Raw genomic sequence first — 15,564 nt, 5'->3', positions numbered from 1 at the left:
TCATTAATGGATCGGGAATGTCAACAGGAATATAAAAAGTAGCTTCTACGTGTGATATTGTGGAAATAGATCTTGTGGCTGCAAAGCATACAAACAGTGAACCTAAACTCCTCGGGCCAGATAAGAAAACAGACCTCCAACGCCAAACAAGACCAAGGCCATCTGCAACCAAACTCAAGTCTACACCGATGAAATCAACTCCTCTGTAATCTTCTCGGCGAGATGCATCAAAGAAGTACACTGCGTGACCTCCATAGAAGTGAGGCCGATATGGAACTGCTGGTGAATCCAGTCGACCAACTCAATGGAGATGATGGAGTCCAAGCCGATCGAGGTCAAGCTCTCCGTCAGGGGGAAGTCCTCCACCGGCCTGAGCATGAGATGACTGAGCGTTGCGCTGATGAAGCGCGCGAGGCCCATGACAGTCGCGCCATCCCTGAGGGTCGCAGGATCGGACCTGGCGAGCGAGATGAAAGTCTCCGCCTCGTCGCTCTCCTTTGCCTCCCCGACCGCCTCGGTCTTTGACTTGAGGAAGTAGTGGGACTGGGCGAAGCGGACGTCGCGCTTCCAGTTGACGCGGTTCGTGGGATCCGAGAGCGGCTTCTCCGACAGGCCGCCCAGGCAGAAGCTGCTGTAAGGGCCCCCGGAGGAGTTGGCGACCGCGATGGCGGCGGAGTCGAGGACGTCTTGCTCCTTAAGGAAGAAGAACCCGCCGTTCTTGAAGTTCTCGTAGAGGTCGTCGCGCTCCAGGAGGTAGCCGACGTCACCGACTACGCCGAGGTCTATGATCGAGGCGGGAAGACCGAGGTGGTGGCGGTACTCGACAAAGGCATCGAGGTATGTGTTGGACGCGCTGTAATTGGCTTGGCCTGAGCGAACACGTTAGTATGATACGATAATACACGTAACCATGGAGAGATATTGGACTGACCGTAGTATCCGGTGTGGCCTCCTCCGGACCCGAAGATGACGAAGAAGTCGAGTGGGACCTGGGCGTCCAACAGAGCCTGGTGAACGTTCCACGTGCCGCGGACTCGGGGGTTCACCACGCCGTTCCATTCTTCCCAGGTCATCTCGGCAGTGGAGTTGTCCTTGAGGACCAGCGACAGCTGAAGGACTCCCGCAACCGGCTTCGGCGCGCTGCTGATGGCTTTGAGCACGTCCTCCGCGTTGCCGACGTCTCCCGACACCGATGTGACGACGCAGCCGGGATAGCTCTCCAGCTCTCTCACGAACGACTCGTTATCGGGGTTCTTGGCGGACCGCGATAGGAACACGAGGTTACGGGCGCCGTGCTCGAGCAGCCAAGTCGCTACGGAGCGGCCGAGCCCGCCAAACCCTCCCACGAGGAGATAGGAGGCGTCGTCCCGAAACATGGGCGTCTCTCGGGCCGCGGGCAGCGCTTTGCTGACGTCCGGCTCGGAGAACCCAAACCAGTACATGCGAGGGATGTGGACGTTGCCGTCCATGATGGCGTAGTCGTAGTCCGCGTCGAGGTCCCCGCCCTTCCGTCGGTTCGGGAGGCTCTGGCAGATCTTGAAGAGCGCATCGGGAAGACCCGTGCGGGTGGCGGGGAGATCGTCCGCTTCGACGAGGGTGATGTCCGCCTTGTTCTCCATACGAACAGTCCGGGCCGTGCCTTGGATCATGGCGGGGCGGGCGTCCTTGCAGTCGCCGTGGACGGAGGGGATGACCCAGATGAGGGAGCCGCGTAGGTTGCATAGGCTATCCATGAAAGGCCTGAAGGTCTGGGGCTCGAGATCGTAGACTATGTTGTCCGTGAGGTCGAGCAGCGAGATGACGAGGGAGCCGTCGGACGGAACCAGCTGGGCGGAGGAGATTTGTGTCTTGAATCCCTTGGCCTGGAAGTACGACTGGACCTCTTCCGCAACGGTCCGGCCTCCAGGGGTGCTGCGTGCAAGAATGGTGACTGTGGTGTTGTCTTGTTCGAGACTTACACGCTTGGTTGGCTCGGCGAGAATGAGCCCTGACTTGGTCTTGGAATGAAGAGTGTAACCCAGCGACTGCAGCCTCTTGGCCACCTTGTCGACGTTGTCGTTGGAGCCCATGACACAGTCGTCATGGCTGTGCACAATGAGTCGGCTGCCGGCAGTTTGCATGGTCTTCAACTCTGTCAAGTCGTCCTGCAGGTACCGGTCATCCGACAAGAGCGTCGAGAGAGACAGCACCACGACGTCGGGAGTGTGGCAGAGGGAGAGCTGTTCCAGATCGATAACGGACACGTCTTCCTTCTCCAGGGCACTGACTGCGGCCGTGGCTTCTTCGAGCTGCTCCTCCGACGTGCAGACATAGGTGTAGCTGTTGTACAACCGCTTGTGGCGCGCCGGTTGCAAGGCCTCGAGAGCAATGCGGGTAACTCCAGTCTCTCCTGAGCCGATCTCGATGACCTTTGCGTCAGGCGTCTTGAAGCCGAGGAGCCCAATGGCATCGCGAAGCTCCTCGGACGCATCTGATGTGCTGCTCTGGATCTCGGATACAGAGTCGATCATGGTGATGTCCTTCTTCCACTCGAACGTGGACCCGAGCGGGACCTCTTCGCGCTTGGCGACAGGCAGCTCAGAGTAAGAGAGGCCTTCCAAGTACACCGTCGGCCGGCCCTCGTCCGTGAAGATGGCAGCATTTGCAGTCATGCCCTCGGGTGCTTCGCTGATGCTGCCGTATGCCCTCATGCAGAGATCCTGGTTACCGAGGACACCCAGACGAGAGATGAAGGTGGGCAGCAGAATGCTGTCAAGACGTCTCTTCTGACCGTGGGTCTGGGCCACGAGGTTGATCTGGAGCATCTGGTCCAGCAGGGTAGGATGGGCGGCGTAGTGCGTCGTATCCTCAAAGTCGTAGACGGTTGCCGTGGCCTCGCGTCTGACCGGGTTCGCGGTGATCTGGTCGAGTCCTTGGAAGGCGGTCTGCCAGTCGATGCCGACGGCCTTGACGGCCTTATACCAGCCCTCAGCCTCGATCTCCCGAGCGAACTCCTGCTCGGCCTGGGCGCTGGTCACGGTGGTCTTGTCTGCCTCTGCGCCGGAGCGGACGAAGCCGGAGCAGTGGGTGACCCAGTGGTAGCCGTCATAGGACATGATCTTGAAGTGATACCACTGCCCCTCGGGAGAGGGCTTGTCCTCGGGGATCAAGCGGGTGTACAGCTCCATCTTCTTCTCCTTGGGAACCGTCATGCCGGTGGTGATGGACATGTCACGGATGGTGTACGCGTCCTGGCCGTTGGCAACCTGGCGCATTGCCTCTCCGGCAATGGCCATGTAGCCGGCGCCCGGGAACACGATCTGGCCGTTCACGATGTGGTCCATGAGCCAAGGGACCTCCTTGAGATCGAGCATGTTTCTCCACGCGGGCTCGATGTCGTTGCCTTCGAGCACTCTGGCGCCCAGGAGAACGTGCCTGGTGTGTTTCCTCTGCTTGTAGCGGGAAGGGTTGCGAGGCTCGTCCATGTAAGTGACGTCGTGCATCCAGGGGTACGTGGGCAGATCGGTCAAAACTCTGCCCTTGGGTATAACAGAAGCCATATCTACCGGGGCTCCTTGCACAAAGAGCTCGCCGGCAAGTCGCAGCATCGACAGGTTGGTGTCCTCGGCCCGATGGAGGGTTGTGATGTACTCGCAGGCGGCCTCGGGGATGCTCCTCAAGATCTCGTTGACGGGCCGCTGCAACGCCGGGTGCGGGCCGACCTCGATGAAGAGGTTGTTGGGGTTGCTCTTCACCAGGGTCCGCACCGCCGTGTTGAACAAGACGGGCTGGACAAAGTTGCGGCGCCAGTAGTTGGCCCCGAACTCGTCTCCCGTCATCTCCAGGCCGGTCACGCTGGAGAAGTGAGGGACGGTCGGTGCTTTGGCGTCGGCGAGGTGCGGCTTCAACAGCTCTTCGTACGGACCGGCGAGGGGCTCGATCCAGGGAGAGTGGAACGAGGTCTCCAGGTTGAGGACCCTGGCCTTGACGTCGGGATGGCGGCGCATGATCTGGTCGATGCAGTGTTGGATGCAGACGGGATCACCCGACAGGGTGGTGCTCAACTGACTATTCTCGCAGCCCACGACCACGCCGGGGATCAGGAAGGGCTCGACCTCCCTGGGGCCGAGACTGACGGCAGCCATGGTCCCCGGAGGAACGGTGCCGTTGACCAAGAGCCAGCCGCGGAAGTAGGCTACGGCCATGGCGGCCTCGGCGGAGATGCTGCCAGCGGCGTATGCGGCGGCAGCTTCTCCGCCAGAATGGCCCGTCACAGCATCGGGGCGGATGCCGAGGCTTGCGAGGACATCGACCAGCGCGATCTGGACGGCCGTGGCGCATGGGTGAGAGTACCCACGCTGGCCCACCCTGCTGGAGGCATCGTCGAGCGAGAGCTCTTTTTCCAGGGTCCAGGACGGCCTGTGGCTCTCGGGCAGCGACTGGAGCCAGACGTCGAGGCGGGAGATGGTGCTGCGGAAGACGTCGTTGCTCTCGATCAGACGCTTGCCCATGCCGCCCCAGTGGACTCCCTGGCCGGTGAATGCCAGGACTAGGCGGCGGGAGACGGCGGGCTTCCTCTTGAAGCTGCTGGGGTCGAAGACGCCGTCCTCGTTGGCGATGGCGTAGGCCCGGCAGCTCAGGTGGTCTCGGTGGTGGCCGAGCGTGTAGGCGAGATCGTCCACGTCGGTGTTCTTCTTACGGAGGTACTCTCTGTGCTGTTCCACCTGCTTCTCGAGGGAAGTCATGTGGCTGGCGGAGAACAGCAGCAGACGCTGGCCCGGAGACCGGACGCTGACGCCCGAGTCGGAGCTGATGGAGCTGGCATCATCTTGGAGCTTCTGCCATCCCTCAAAAGACTCGAGAATGACCTGGAAGTGGATGTTAACATTGGAAATCTTTAGAAAGAAAGATCACAAACATGGACAAAAGACTTACATGTGCGTTGGAGCCGGCAACACCAAACGAGTTGACACTGATACGCTCATCGCGGTTTTCCGGCCAAGACGTCGGCTCCGTCGGGACGGACAGCTTCGCTTCTTCCCATGGGACTTTTATCGACTGTTAGCCAGGCCCAAAGGACGTTTGCTCATCGTTTCTACAGTTACACTCACTTCTCGGGTTGGGGTTATCCATGTAAATGTTGGGCGGGATCACCCTGTTTTCCAGGGCAAGGACCGCTTTGATCACACTGGTCAGGCCAGCAGCACCTTCGGAGTGGCCGACGTTTGGTTTGACCTGGAGCAAGTTCAGTAAGTTTTCTTTTTCATCTTCCTATAGAGACAGACAGCCCCGGAGATTTGACCACTTACAGCGCCGATCATGACCCCTTCGTTGTCCTTCCAGATTCGCGCAACGGCCGCCACCTCAAGCGGATCACCCGTGGGCGTCCCTGTGCCGTGGCACTCGAAGAAGGCCGTCTTGTTGAACGGGACGCCGGCTTTCTCGTACGTCTTCCTAATCAGTGCCTCCTGCAGGTACGTGTTGGGGCTCATGATGCCGTTGGAGCGACCGTCGTTGTTGGTTGCGCTCGCCCGGATGATGGCCCGCACCGGGTTGCCGTCTCTCAGGGCGTCGCTCAGCCTCTTCACATACACGGCGTTGACGGCCTCGCCGCGGCCGTAACCGTCGGCTAACAAGTCAAACGTCTTGCACTTGCCGCTTGGCGACAGCACGCCGGTTTCTGTGAAGACGATGGAGGTGATGACTGAGGTGATGAGGTTGCAGCCCAAGGCCATGGCCGACTTGCAAGCACCGTTCTGAACGGCTTCGGTAGCCAAGTGCAGGGCCACCATGGAAGATGAGCACCCGGTCTTGACGAGCATGCTTGACGAAGAAAGGGGGTCAGCACCAAATACAAGTTCCATCTTGAAGATGGATGGAAAAAGGCGGAAGGAATATCTTACCTCGGACCTGTCCAGCCGTACTCATAAGAGACCCGGTTGGGCTGTAAGAAGTCGAGATATCCCGAGCCACGGTACAGACCAGAGGCGTGGGGGTCCATGGACAAGTCGTCCTGCCAGTCTGACGAGAAGTTGCCGACGTAGCAACCGATCTCTTCGCCGCGCCAGTTGGTCTCGCCGGCGTTGTCGAGACACTCGCGTGCAATCTCCAACAGCTGCCTCTGCATGGGATCCATGCGCTCAATCTCCTTCTCGCCGCACGTGAAGTAGGACGCGTCGAACTTGGTGAGGTCGTTGTCGGCCTGGCTGAACATGTACGCCTCCTTGTTTTGGACGGTGCCCCATTTCGCCACGGGGCTGTAGAAGCCCTCGCTGTTCCACCTCTCCTTGGGGATGGGGATGAGGCCGCTCTTCTTGTCCATCATGAGGTTCCAAAAGTCCTCGGTGTTGCGCACGCCGCCGGGTAGCCTCACGGCCATGCCCACGATGGCGATGGGGTCCGACGTGTCCATGTCGGACGACGGCGTAGCTCCGCCAGACTTGAAGGACATGTTATTAGGCTTTTGATGCAGATTGACTGTGTAAAGCTGTCAAAATTCTGCAGGGAGAGAGTATAAAGAAAAAGGAGAAGGGGTAATGTGTGATTCCGGTGGGTTGCGGTAATTGCGGTGGGATGAACATACACTACTTAAGAGATAGAGACGAACATTCGGGTTCTCGACAAAAAAAAAAGGGGCTTCTGTTTCCTTGCCGGAATCAGACAAGACGACGATTGCGAAAGCGAGACACCCAGATCCGAGGAGCAGGTCACAGGACACGGGCAGGTCATCCCGAGTGGACAGACAGCTGAGCTCAGTCCCGGCCGAGCATCCCAGCAGCCCTACACCCGGTATACAGCACGGTCCGAGAAAGCGAAACACGTCTTCTTCCGTATTGGTTGTCGATCATAGTACCTACCCATGTCTAAGCGGCCTCCAGGGAATAAGGGGACTGAAGACTAGTTAGTGCCTTGATGTGTTTCTCCTCCGTTCTGTCTTATTGGGGTTGCTGTTGTGGTATGAACGAACACCCCGTCTAACTCACTCATCTTGGCACCTTTTGCTTTGATCATCGTTTGCCATCAAATTCGATCTGAACCGCTCGCAAACCTTCACTACAGTCATGGAGTCCAAGCTTCCAGACGAGATGAAAGCCGTCATCATCCAAGGCCGCGGTCAGGCTGCCATCACCACATCGGCGCTGCCAAAGCTGAGAGACGGCTACATCCTCGTCAAGATCGCGGCCGTGGCCATCAATCCATCGGACTGGAAGCACGTCGACTTTATGTGGGTGGGCGATCCTACCGGTACTCGTCCGGGACTGGAATATGCTGGTGTTGTCGTCGACGTCGGCCCGGGCGTCGACAAAGATTTCAAAGCTGGGGATAGGGTTTTCGGCATCATTAATGGCTCGTAAGTCGGCCTCGGGACGTTTTCGTCAGGCCGCCTCACCACAGCGGTATCTTTTCACAACTTACTGACACCCGAGCTCTAGAAACGTGAGGCAGAAGGAGGACGGCGCCTTTGCAGAATACGCCATTGCAAAAGCCGCCCTCCAGATGAAGATCCCAGATCATGTCGATGACACGGAGGCGGCAGCCATTACTTCCGGGCTTGTGGCCGTGGTATGTCGGGTTCCTACGGTCACAGACAGGCACGCCTCCCTACTAACTAACACTCTGTCGATAGGGACAAGGTCTTTACCAGTCTTTGGAGCTTCCGCTTCCCACCAGCCCATCACCGGAGCCGATCCCTCTTTTGATCTATGGCGGGAGCACAGCATCAGGCATCATGGGCATCCAATTCGCCAAGTTGTCCAACTGCACCGTCGTTGCGACATGCTCGCCAAAGAACTTTGATTACGTCAAGTCGCTCGGCGCCGACTTTTGCGTAGACTACAGATCGGAAGACTGCGCCGAGCAGATCAAGGCTTTCACCAAGGGAAGACTGAGACATGCCTGGGACTGTATAGCTACCGCGCAATCTGCCCGCGTCTGTGCCTCGGCCATGTCGATTCGAGGCGGTCACTACAGCAGCCTGCTCTACCTGGTCCCCTCCATCGTCAAGAAGATCAACCCCAAGATCAACTGCTCTACCACGCTGGGATACACCATCCTGGGAGAGACCATTGAGAAAGAGACGGTCATTGAGCCGAGGCCCGATGACTACGAGTTTGGCAAGATGTTCTGGGGCGTCAGCGAGAATCTGCTGCAAGAAGACAAATTCCGCCCAGTCCGGCAGATTATCAACGAGGGCGGCGATGGACTAGAAGGTGTCCTGCATGGTATTAAGTACTTGAAGCAGGGGAACGTCAGTGCCGGAAAACTAGTTTACACGATTAATTAATTCTTATCGAAAATGAATAGAGCTGCAGTTGTGAGTTTTGTCAAGGCAGCCAACGATTCCGTTCAACCAGCTTCATCCAGCCATCTTGCTGTGACGCTTTGCCAGGATAGGATCTTTTCCTCAGCCCATACACTTCTTCAGAGAAACAAACAGGGTAGAAGCTCTGACGATGGGACGCTCTGACAGCAAAGTAGACTCTCGCTCACACATTCGTCCCTCCCCCGCCCCCCACCCGGTATCACCCATCATGACTCGATGATATCGGCCCGGCCCTCGGAGAGCGAAACACCAAACAAACCCATGGTTATTGCAAGCCGCCCAATTCCGAGCGGTCCGGCGCAACGAAACGGGTTGCCTGACTCAGCTTATTCCCCCCCCTCTCCTCCCTCCCTCTTTCGGCGATTGGACCCGCCCCGGCCCGGAGGCGTGTAAGTCAACTCGGTTGCTTAGGCGTTCGATGTCGAGGCATCGAAAGGAACCGCTGGAGGGGGGGGAGGACATCATACCATAGCAATTGAAGGAATTTAGCACGAAATCTCTTGGGCATTTGTCTTTAACAACGCGTTGTCAACATGTCAGCCACCAAAGTCTCTCCGGCGCATCCCGTAGACGGGCCCAGTGGTCTCGGAGAGTGCAGACTCCCGAGTCACGACGAGCCACGGTATCCCTCCATTTTGACTGCATCCATCACAGCATTCAGCGAGACAAAACACAACACGGACAGCATCGTCACGGATGCCGGTTTTGCTGGCTATTACGACAACGTCCATTCGCGGCAAAAGACGCTCATCGTGCAACTCATCGTCAAGGCCTTCCAAAAGCTGCGATGCGACGTCTGCCGGACGAAACCGGGTCAGAAGCTCCGGCCCATAAAATGCGTCCCAAACGTGCAGAAGCAACTCGACTTCTGCTATGAGATGCTCTTGGAAGCGGGCCTCATCCGTCAGGAGAACGAGCACTACGTCCGGACGGAGACGCCGCTCCGTGCCGTCGACCCGAAAGAGACGCTGGCGCAAGTCCTGAACGACTACCCGACATACACCGCCCTCAACAAGCTGGTCGCCCATGCCGGCAACAACCTCGCAGAAATCTATGCGGGCCACACCGACGGCGTCAGATCCATCTTCGGGTCGCCAGAGGGCCGCGAGTATCTCGAAGAGATCTACGGAGCGGCGCATCCCAGCAAAGCATTCCACAAGCTCATGGAAGACTTCATGGGCCGCTTCCTCGAGGCCATCGCCGTCCCACCACACGGCTCCAAGCTCAACCTGCTGGAGCTCGGCGCAGGAACCGGAGGCACGACGAAGTGGCTGGCACCGCTGCTGGCCCGATCCGGCGTCGCCGTGGAATACACTTTCACCGACCTAGCCCACGGTTTCATCTCCCAAGCTGCGCGCAAGTTCCAGGAGTATCCTTTCATGACATACCGCACGCAGGACATCGAGAAGCCGCCGCCGGCCGACCTAGCCGGAACGCAGGACATTGTGATTGCCGTCAACGCGGTCCACGCGACTCCCGACATGGTCAAGTCGCTCCGCAACTTGCGACAGTTCCTCCGCCCCGGCGGCTTTGCTCTCGTGATGGAAGTGCAGGAACGGCTGTGCTGGGCCGATTTCGTCTTTGGGCTGTTTGAAGGATGGTGGGTTTTCGGCGACGGGCGAACGCACGCGACGGCGGGTGCGAGTGTATGGAAAGATGCGTTCGAGGCGGCCGGGTTCAGTCATATCGACTGGACTGGCGGGCAGCTGAGGGACTCTGGATTACAGAGAGTTTTCCTAGCCACAGTCTAGTGTTTAGTTCGAATATCCTATCGTATGTAGCATAATGCTAGTTGATTCAACCTCCCACGGAAGACGAGTTAAGTCTGTGGAAACTAAAGTCTAAACATGCTTGCTATCAAAGTCACGAAGGCTCACATTGGTATCTGGTACGATCGAGTGTTTGGCAACGACAACGTCTCATGTTGATGTGCTGATTTGTCTTCTGATGCACCAGGCAATGAGTGTGGCTCTTCTCCTATCAGCCTCTGGTGATCTGGTTCTATCTCCTCATCGATTCTATAAAGAGAGAAAATTCGCTAGTTTCGTCTAGAAAAACAGAACTCTTATCAAGGAGTGTGTGAAAAAAACGGACTCTATCGCCAAAAAACGAACGTCGAGAGACAGGACGTCAACTCTTTATTCGACATCACCTGTGAGCCAAATCTCGTGGCCATTTCCTTCTTTCACAATCCGACTATTCCAACAACCAAGAACAGCAAACGCGCCGGCTACCCACCAAGCCAATCCGGTGATGTTGTGGGAAGAGCCATAGCTGTACAGCACTCCGGCAATGGCAGACGTGGCCGACCGCACCAGGCCCGAGAGCAAGAAAGCGCTGCTATGGGTTCTGGCCAGAGCCGAGGGATGGGGCGAGGATCTAACAAAGACAGATTTGTTAGACGTCTTTCGACTAAACAGAGATCACGGGAACCACTCACAGGTTTGTCAAGACCAGCTGTGCCGGGACAACAAAGGTTGATGTCCCGACCATCATCATCTGAACGGAGATGATGAGGAACCAGACGGGGAATCCAGTCTTCCCGGCTGGCGGCGGCGTAGACGATGGCATGGCCGCGATGTACGGCACTACAAGGTACATGAGGGGCATGCCCAGCATGAAAGTGCGCCACATCTTGAGCGTCCCCAGTCGGCGGTTGATACGGGGGTAAATGAGCAGCTGGGTTGGAAGGCCTAGCACTCCCACCATGAAGAGAGACCACATTATCTGATCCGGCTTCATGCCCGCGCCTCCGGAGAAGAAGAACGGCAACTTTGCTTGGTTTTCTTGGTCGACCGGGTCGCTGAGGAAGCTCGTCCAGAGGGTGTTGTACGTGGTGATGTGGTATTCCTGTATCGCGTACGCCAAAAGGGTGTAGCACAGGTTTCTCGTGAAGATCCTTCTCGTCGGAAGAACCTTTGGTACTTTGGCAGTTTTGAAAGACTCGATGTGCTCTTCCGACTCTCTTTCCGACGACTCCGGGTCTTGGTCAAGCATGCGGGACATTTCTTCGTCAGTGGCGTCACCAGGAGAGATCGGATCGTCAGTCGAGGTCCTAATCCTGAAAATAACCGATCGGACCTTCTTGGTAACCGCTAGTCCCGGGTCGAATCTGTGTTTCAGCGGCTCAAGAGTCTGTCCAGCCATCGTCAGCTCTATTGTGTCAGTCATCCGGACGAACGGGCTCTCGGACTAACCTCTTCCAGGAAGAAAAACACCGCGAAGAAGGCGAGCAGCATGATGAAGCCGCTTACCAGCGCCGGGGGCGCGTATGGCCACGCCTTCAAAAAGGCGTTGTTTCCAAACTTGTCCGGGTATTTACCTGGGAGATCTGCTAGCTGACCAGCCATCAAAGGACTAGCCATGGCAGCCACATTGAAGGAGATTGGAAGCAGCAAAAAAGCATGGGGTTGAAATCTGCTGAATCGTTAGTACTGATAGATAGGTGGTGTTTGTCCGGGACCGGGCAAGTCGACTAGGCCTACCGCTTCTCGACAACTACTTCCGACACCATGGTTCGCACCGTCGCCACGTTGCCGTTCACGAACCCTTCGAGGATACGCAATGCCAGGGCTTGCTTGAAATTGGTGATGAAGCCAAACGCCACACAACCAACAACTGCAGCCCTTTCCAGTCAGTATCAACACAGAACTTGGACTCTTGAATCACTGGAAGGGTGTAACTCACACGACCCTGCTAGCCCCATCAAAAGGACGAGTTTCCTCCCTCCCTTTGGAGAATCGGCCAGCCTGCCAAGGAACATGGAGGAAAAGCATTGCGAAAGCATAAAACTGGTTTGCAAGTAGGCTACTTGTTGGACGATCGTCCCCGATTCCAAGCTAGGGTCCAAGGACTGCAACTGGTAGTAGAGATATGTCTGTGAAGTTTCTATCAGCTACCAATGTGCCCACGAGTATGTTGCACGTAAACTGCGAAAGGGGGGTTCACGTACGAGTAGTGAAATGCTGACCACGGGCTCAGCAAACCGTAAGAAACACAGAATTGCCAGTTGGTCCTTTCTGGGCAGCGACCGCCAAGTGATCTTTTCTCCGTCTGCCTCCATTCCTGAAGAAGCGGTTCTTTTTCTTTTTCTATTTTTTCTTTTTTGGTTTGGTTGCGATCACCTCTATCGTGAAGCCAAATGGATTCGAAAAGCGTAACTGCAGTCTGTAGACACCGAGTGTCTGTCTTCCCACGGGAAGAGGCCCAATTCCAGATGAACAAGCTGTGCGTGTGCTTCCACATCCGGATCACGCGAGTGGGAAAGCTAACGTTACTCAACTGACTCGAGTCGATTGTGGTGGGGTATCGTTTAACCTTCGGTCCGCAGCGATCTGCCCAGACACTGAAACCTCGCAGCCAAAGCTTCATTCGGCTTTCGGTCCGCTTCTGTCGAGGAAGAGGGCGCTGCCGTTGGATTTTCGGGGATTCTGGGGGCCTAGCGTCGTCGTCAGCGAGGGCACCTCTCGGATCAGTCAATGGCAAGCGTCATTATCCAACCATCTCGGTCCCGCAGAGTCAACAGCGCTAGCATATCAGGATCCATTGCCAGGTGGGATGGGGAAGTCCGTGAGGTTTGCGGATGATCAGAACAAAATGGTGAAGTACAACGTCCTTGATGAGAACGACTTCGACCTCGACCGCGACGACGATCTAGAGAGTATCAGAAGCGTGGAGTTGGGCCTCAAGGACGAGCAGGACAGCTCGCCTACGTTTCCGGACGAATGGAATCTGGACCGTGTTGCTTGGGAACAGCGGCTTCGCAGGGTCCGGAGGATAGCATGGATCGAGGCCGGTCTTCTCGCTTTGCTGGTCGGTTATGTCGTCGTGCTACACTTTCAGCGATACATGCCGCCGGCCGGAGATGTGCCACTGGGAGTAGACCCTAGCGGATTTGTGCCTCCGGGTAGGTTAAGATTGCGTAAAGTCGACATACGATCAAGCTGACAAGTCGTTGCCTCGCAGACATCGGCCAGCCGGTCAAGTGGATGAAGTACGATGACGAGACGGATCCTCACTATTTCAAGCCAGATGCTTTTGAAAATCTCGACAATGTGCGAGCAGCGGCGAAGGACTTCAAGATGTTACACAATGGTTTGCGCAGGCCACTCAACCCAAAACGAACATTTATCAGGGTCTGACAGAACTTGTAGCCTCCAACGTACATATCAACGGAAAATACACAACGTACATGGATTTCAACAATGAGCGACAGCCTCTCCCTGCCTACGTAACCCGGAAGGGCTCCGAGCTCTATAGCATCAGGGCATTCCACCAGATGCACTGCATAGTAAGTGGACTAGCCGCATCATGTAGACTGGCCAGAGGATTAACTAGAACACAGTCAATCATATTCGAGGATATTGGCTACAGAGTGAACAACAAGACGTCGAAATGGGAAACGGGTCATGTGATTCACTGTCTGAACACAGTGAGATCCGCGATTACATGCCTTGCAGGTAGGAGAACGCAGCTTTCCGCCAAAGTTTGTGCTCGCTGACATGGGATATTTCACAACTACCAGACGCGACCCCAATCTCCTATATCAATGGTATGGGAGTCGGACATACTACGGACGATCAGCAGAGCCACTGTCGAGACTTCTTCGCGTTGAGAGAATGGGCCCATGATCCGGTCAGAAGGGCTCGATGGGTGAATGTCGCGCCCGAAGACGAAAAGGATGTATATGAAGAGATACTGTAAAAACCCCAAATTCTGGGTCAAGTTGCGAGGTATTTGAAAACTTTCGAAGAACATTTCATGGCATATGAGTGTTTAGCTGGTGGGAACATTTCATTCATTGTATTTCGCGACTACACTCTCGCGCTAGAACGTTCAGGAAGCTCCATCACGGTACATGAATATTTCTTTCCTGGAGCGAAGATTTAGAGTAGAACATATTATTATAAATCTGCATCATTTTACCGTGGTGCTAGTCTAAAGCCATGTCCAGACTTTTTCTGATATGTGCTGTGATGGTATCAATCTATAGCCATGTTAGCGACGGATGAAATTCTCCAATGAATAAGTTCCATCAAGACTGACATGCTCTTGGTCAAAGACGCTGTAATGGTTACCGGAAGTCTCAATGACCTGCTCCACAAAGCCTTCCTGCATGTCTTCCCAGCCGAGTTGAGGCAGAAACCTGGTCCTGTCCAGAGGACACTTCTCGCCAGGCTCAGCCATCGGCACCATGCTCTTAGCCCTGATCAACACGACATGCGGTGGATTGGGATCGACGTCCCGCGACCGCGCCGTTCCAAGGACCCCGGCGCGAGGCATCGACCACGCGGGAGGATCCCATTGATCCGAGAGGCAGGTGGCACGCATGAGGGCGGTCATGAGCTTGTCACGCGTCTCCTGGTTGATGCCTGGCAGAGCCGGGGCGTGATGAAGCTTTGCCGGTTCCTTCTGGGCCTCCGGTCGAGGGCAGCGAGGATATACCGAGTCGATGAGGATGATTCGAGACACACGTAGGCCTCGACCGGATGTTGCCAGCATGTGTGCGATCTGGACTGAGAGGACGCCTCCAAACGACCAGCCTGGACAACCGTTAGCCAAGGGCAGACTAAGATGGGATTTAGTTGTTGTTGTTGCACACGGACCTCCTAGCACGATCTCGCCTCTTAGCATCACCCGTTTGATGAGGCGGATGTATGCTTCGGCGATGTCTTTGACGCTCTGCCAGCCGCCAATGCCGTCGGCGTCAAACTTCGGATCCCATATCCCGTACACCTTACGCCCCAGCGTGCCGACTTTGAAGTAGCTAGTGAGGAGACCACTGGCATCGTGGATCAAGAACACTGGCGGCGGTTCATTGCGGGAGCGGGGGATGTCTTGGATGAGGACCGGATTGGCGGTAGGCATGGCTTGGTGTTTGACCTTTGGGTCGTTATACTCCGCAAAGGATATGGACTCGGACAGAGGTTATTACGTTCAAGCTGTAGGTGTGTTCGTCGAGACTTGAGAGGGAGGGCAAGACAGGGTAGTCCGGTGTGAATGTCGCAATCTCCGTCGGCCACGCAGACAAGTGAACGAACGGCTTTCCTGTCGTGAACCAAATGGCCCAGTCGGCCAATCACATCCTCACAGCCGAGGGACCAGTCGGTGTGGAAGTTGTTCTAGGATCATCCGAGGACCAGGATTCGATCGACTTTCTGCGGTCCGAAACACAACTCACATTCGTTTGAGTGGGGCGATCATCCCCGGAGAGGGATTCGTGTTACAGAGGTATAGTTTATCTGATTGTGTCTTGCTGATCC

The 15,564-nt window shown here is 56.1% G+C and overlaps 6 protein-coding genes across 6 annotated transcripts; 3 read left to right on the top strand and 3 right to left on the bottom strand.

Annotated features, from left to right (window-relative positions):
* Positions 1-14: 14 nt before the first annotated feature.
* CDEST_14996 (Putative Acyl transferase domain superfamily, phosphopantetheine binding ACP domain, thiolase) lies at positions 15-6,559 on the bottom strand. Its single transcript, XM_062931152.1, has 6 exons — positions 5,883-6,559; positions 5,289-5,802; positions 5,091-5,214; positions 4,915-5,027; positions 932-4,847; positions 15-869 (listed from the first exon to the last, which is right to left on the bottom strand). Exons 1-6 carry the CDS (start codon positions 6,428-6,430, stop codon positions 181-183), a joined length of 5,904 nt encoding a protein of 1,967 aa, XP_062787203.1. The 5' UTR covers positions 6,431-6,559; the 3' UTR covers positions 15-180.
* A 352-nt stretch (positions 6,560-6,911) lies between these two features.
* Positions 6,912-8,722, top strand: CDEST_14995 (Putative GroES-like superfamily, alcohol dehydrogenase-like, NAD(P)-binding domain superfamily). Its single transcript, XM_062931151.1, has 3 exons — positions 6,912-7,330; positions 7,413-7,542; positions 7,607-8,722. Exons 1-3 carry the CDS (start codon positions 7,041-7,043, stop codon positions 8,261-8,263), a joined length of 1,077 nt encoding a protein of 358 aa, XP_062787202.1. The 5' UTR covers positions 6,912-7,040; the 3' UTR covers positions 8,264-8,722.
* A 67-nt stretch (positions 8,723-8,789) lies between these two features.
* On the top strand, positions 8,790-10,108 carry CDEST_14994 (Putative methyltransferase type 12, S-adenosyl-L-methionine-dependent methyltransferase superfamily). Its single transcript, XM_062931150.1, has one exon. The coding sequence runs from the start codon at positions 8,836-8,838 to the stop codon at positions 10,051-10,053; it is 1,218 nt and encodes a 405-aa protein (XP_062787201.1). The 5' UTR covers positions 8,790-8,835; the 3' UTR covers positions 10,054-10,108.
* Positions 10,109-10,236: 128 nt separating this feature from the next.
* On the bottom strand, positions 10,237-12,543 carry CDEST_14993 (Putative major facilitator superfamily, MFS transporter superfamily). The gene is made up of 6 exons (XM_062931149.1): positions 12,255-12,543; positions 11,990-12,179; positions 11,788-11,920; positions 11,500-11,719; positions 10,743-11,437; positions 10,237-10,681 (listed from the first exon to the last, which is right to left on the bottom strand). Exons 1-6 carry the CDS (start codon positions 12,363-12,365, stop codon positions 10,441-10,443), a joined length of 1,590 nt encoding a protein of 529 aa, XP_062787200.1. The 5' UTR covers positions 12,366-12,543; the 3' UTR covers positions 10,237-10,440.
* Positions 12,544-12,692: 149 nt separating this feature from the next.
* Positions 12,693-14,200, top strand: CDEST_14992 (Putative mycotoxin biosynthesis protein UstYa). The gene is made up of 5 exons (XM_062931148.1): positions 12,693-13,208; positions 13,268-13,396; positions 13,456-13,592; positions 13,647-13,761; positions 13,827-14,200. Exons 1-5 carry the CDS (start codon positions 12,860-12,862, stop codon positions 14,003-14,005), a joined length of 909 nt encoding a protein of 302 aa, XP_062787199.1. The 5' UTR covers positions 12,693-12,859; the 3' UTR covers positions 14,006-14,200.
* Positions 14,201-14,220: 20 nt separating this feature from the next.
* On the bottom strand, positions 14,221-15,302 carry CDEST_14991 (Putative thioesterase, alpha/Beta hydrolase). Its single transcript, XM_062931147.1, has 3 exons — positions 14,908-15,302; positions 14,348-14,844; positions 14,221-14,288 (listed from the first exon to the last, which is right to left on the bottom strand). Exons 1-3 carry the CDS (start codon positions 15,167-15,169, stop codon positions 14,235-14,237), a joined length of 813 nt encoding a protein of 270 aa, XP_062787198.1. The 5' UTR covers positions 15,170-15,302; the 3' UTR covers positions 14,221-14,234.
* Positions 15,303-15,564: the final 262 nt, after the last annotated feature.

The sequence above is a fragment of the Colletotrichum destructivum genome, chromosome 10 (assembly GCF_034447905.1).
Source record: "Colletotrichum destructivum chromosome 10, complete sequence".
Taxonomy (NCBI): domain Eukaryota; kingdom Fungi; phylum Ascomycota; class Sordariomycetes; order Glomerellales; family Glomerellaceae; genus Colletotrichum; species Colletotrichum destructivum.
The sequence above is the reverse complement of the archived record's forward strand: the minus strand, read 5'-3'. Positions and strand labels throughout refer to the sequence as shown.

Excerpts from the sequence above, each read along its gene's own strand:
- CDEST_14996 (XM_062931152.1), bottom strand. The coding sequence starts at position 6,430 with ATGTCCTTCAAGTCTGGCGGAGCTACGCCGTCGTCCGACATGGACACG. Across the intron at positions 5,215-5,288 it reads AAGGGGTCATGATCGGCGCT|GTCAAACCAAACGTCGGCCA; the intron begins GTAAGTGGTCAA and ends AACTTGCTCCAG. Across the intron at positions 870-931 it reads AGGCCACACCGGATACTACG|GCCAAGCCAATTACAGCGCG; the intron begins GTCAGTCCAATA and ends GTGTTCGCTCAG.
- CDEST_14995 (XM_062931151.1), top strand. The coding sequence starts at position 7,041 with ATGGAGTCCAAGCTTCCAGACGAGATGAAAGCCGTCATCATCCAAGGC. Across the intron at positions 7,331-7,412 it reads TTCGGCATCATTAATGGCTC|AAACGTGAGGCAGAAGGAGG; the intron begins GTAAGTCGGCCT and ends CCCGAGCTCTAG. Across the intron at positions 7,543-7,606 it reads CTTCCGGGCTTGTGGCCGTG|GGACAAGGTCTTTACCAGTC; the intron begins GTATGTCGGGTT and ends CTCTGTCGATAG.
- CDEST_14994 (XM_062931150.1), top strand. The coding sequence starts at position 8,836 with ATGTCAGCCACCAAAGTCTCTCCGGCGCATCCCGTAGACGGGCCCAGT.
- CDEST_14993 (XM_062931149.1), bottom strand. The coding sequence starts at position 12,365 with ATGGAGGCAGACGGAGAAAAGATCACTTGGCGGTCGCTGCCCAGAAAG. Across the intron at positions 11,438-11,499 it reads TGTTTTTCTTCCTGGAAGAG|ACTCTTGAGCCGCTGAAACA; the intron begins GTTAGTCCGAGA and ends ATGGCTGGACAG. Across the intron at positions 10,682-10,742 it reads CAGCTGGTCTTGACAAACCT|ATCCTCGCCCCATCCCTCGG; the intron begins GTGAGTGGTTCC and ends TGTCTTTGTTAG.
- CDEST_14992 (XM_062931148.1), top strand. The coding sequence starts at position 12,860 with ATGGGGAAGTCCGTGAGGTTTGCGGATGATCAGAACAAAATGGTGAAG. Across the intron at positions 13,209-13,267 it reads TAGCGGATTTGTGCCTCCGG|ACATCGGCCAGCCGGTCAAG; the intron begins GTAGGTTAAGAT and ends GTTGCCTCGCAG. Across the intron at positions 13,762-13,826 it reads CGCGATTACATGCCTTGCAG|ACGCGACCCCAATCTCCTAT; the intron begins GTAGGAGAACGC and ends CACAACTACCAG.
- CDEST_14991 (XM_062931147.1), bottom strand. The coding sequence starts at position 15,169 with ATGCCTACCGCCAATCCGGTCCTCATCCAAGACATCCCCCGCTCCCGC. Across the intron at positions 14,845-14,907 it reads AGGCGAGATCGTGCTAGGAG|GCTGGTCGTTTGGAGGCGTC; the intron begins GTCCGTGTGCAA and ends ACGGTTGTCCAG. Across the intron at positions 14,289-14,347 it reads GCGTCTTTGACCAAGAGCAT|ATTGATACCATCACAGCACA; the intron begins GTCAGTCTTGAT and ends ACATGGCTATAG.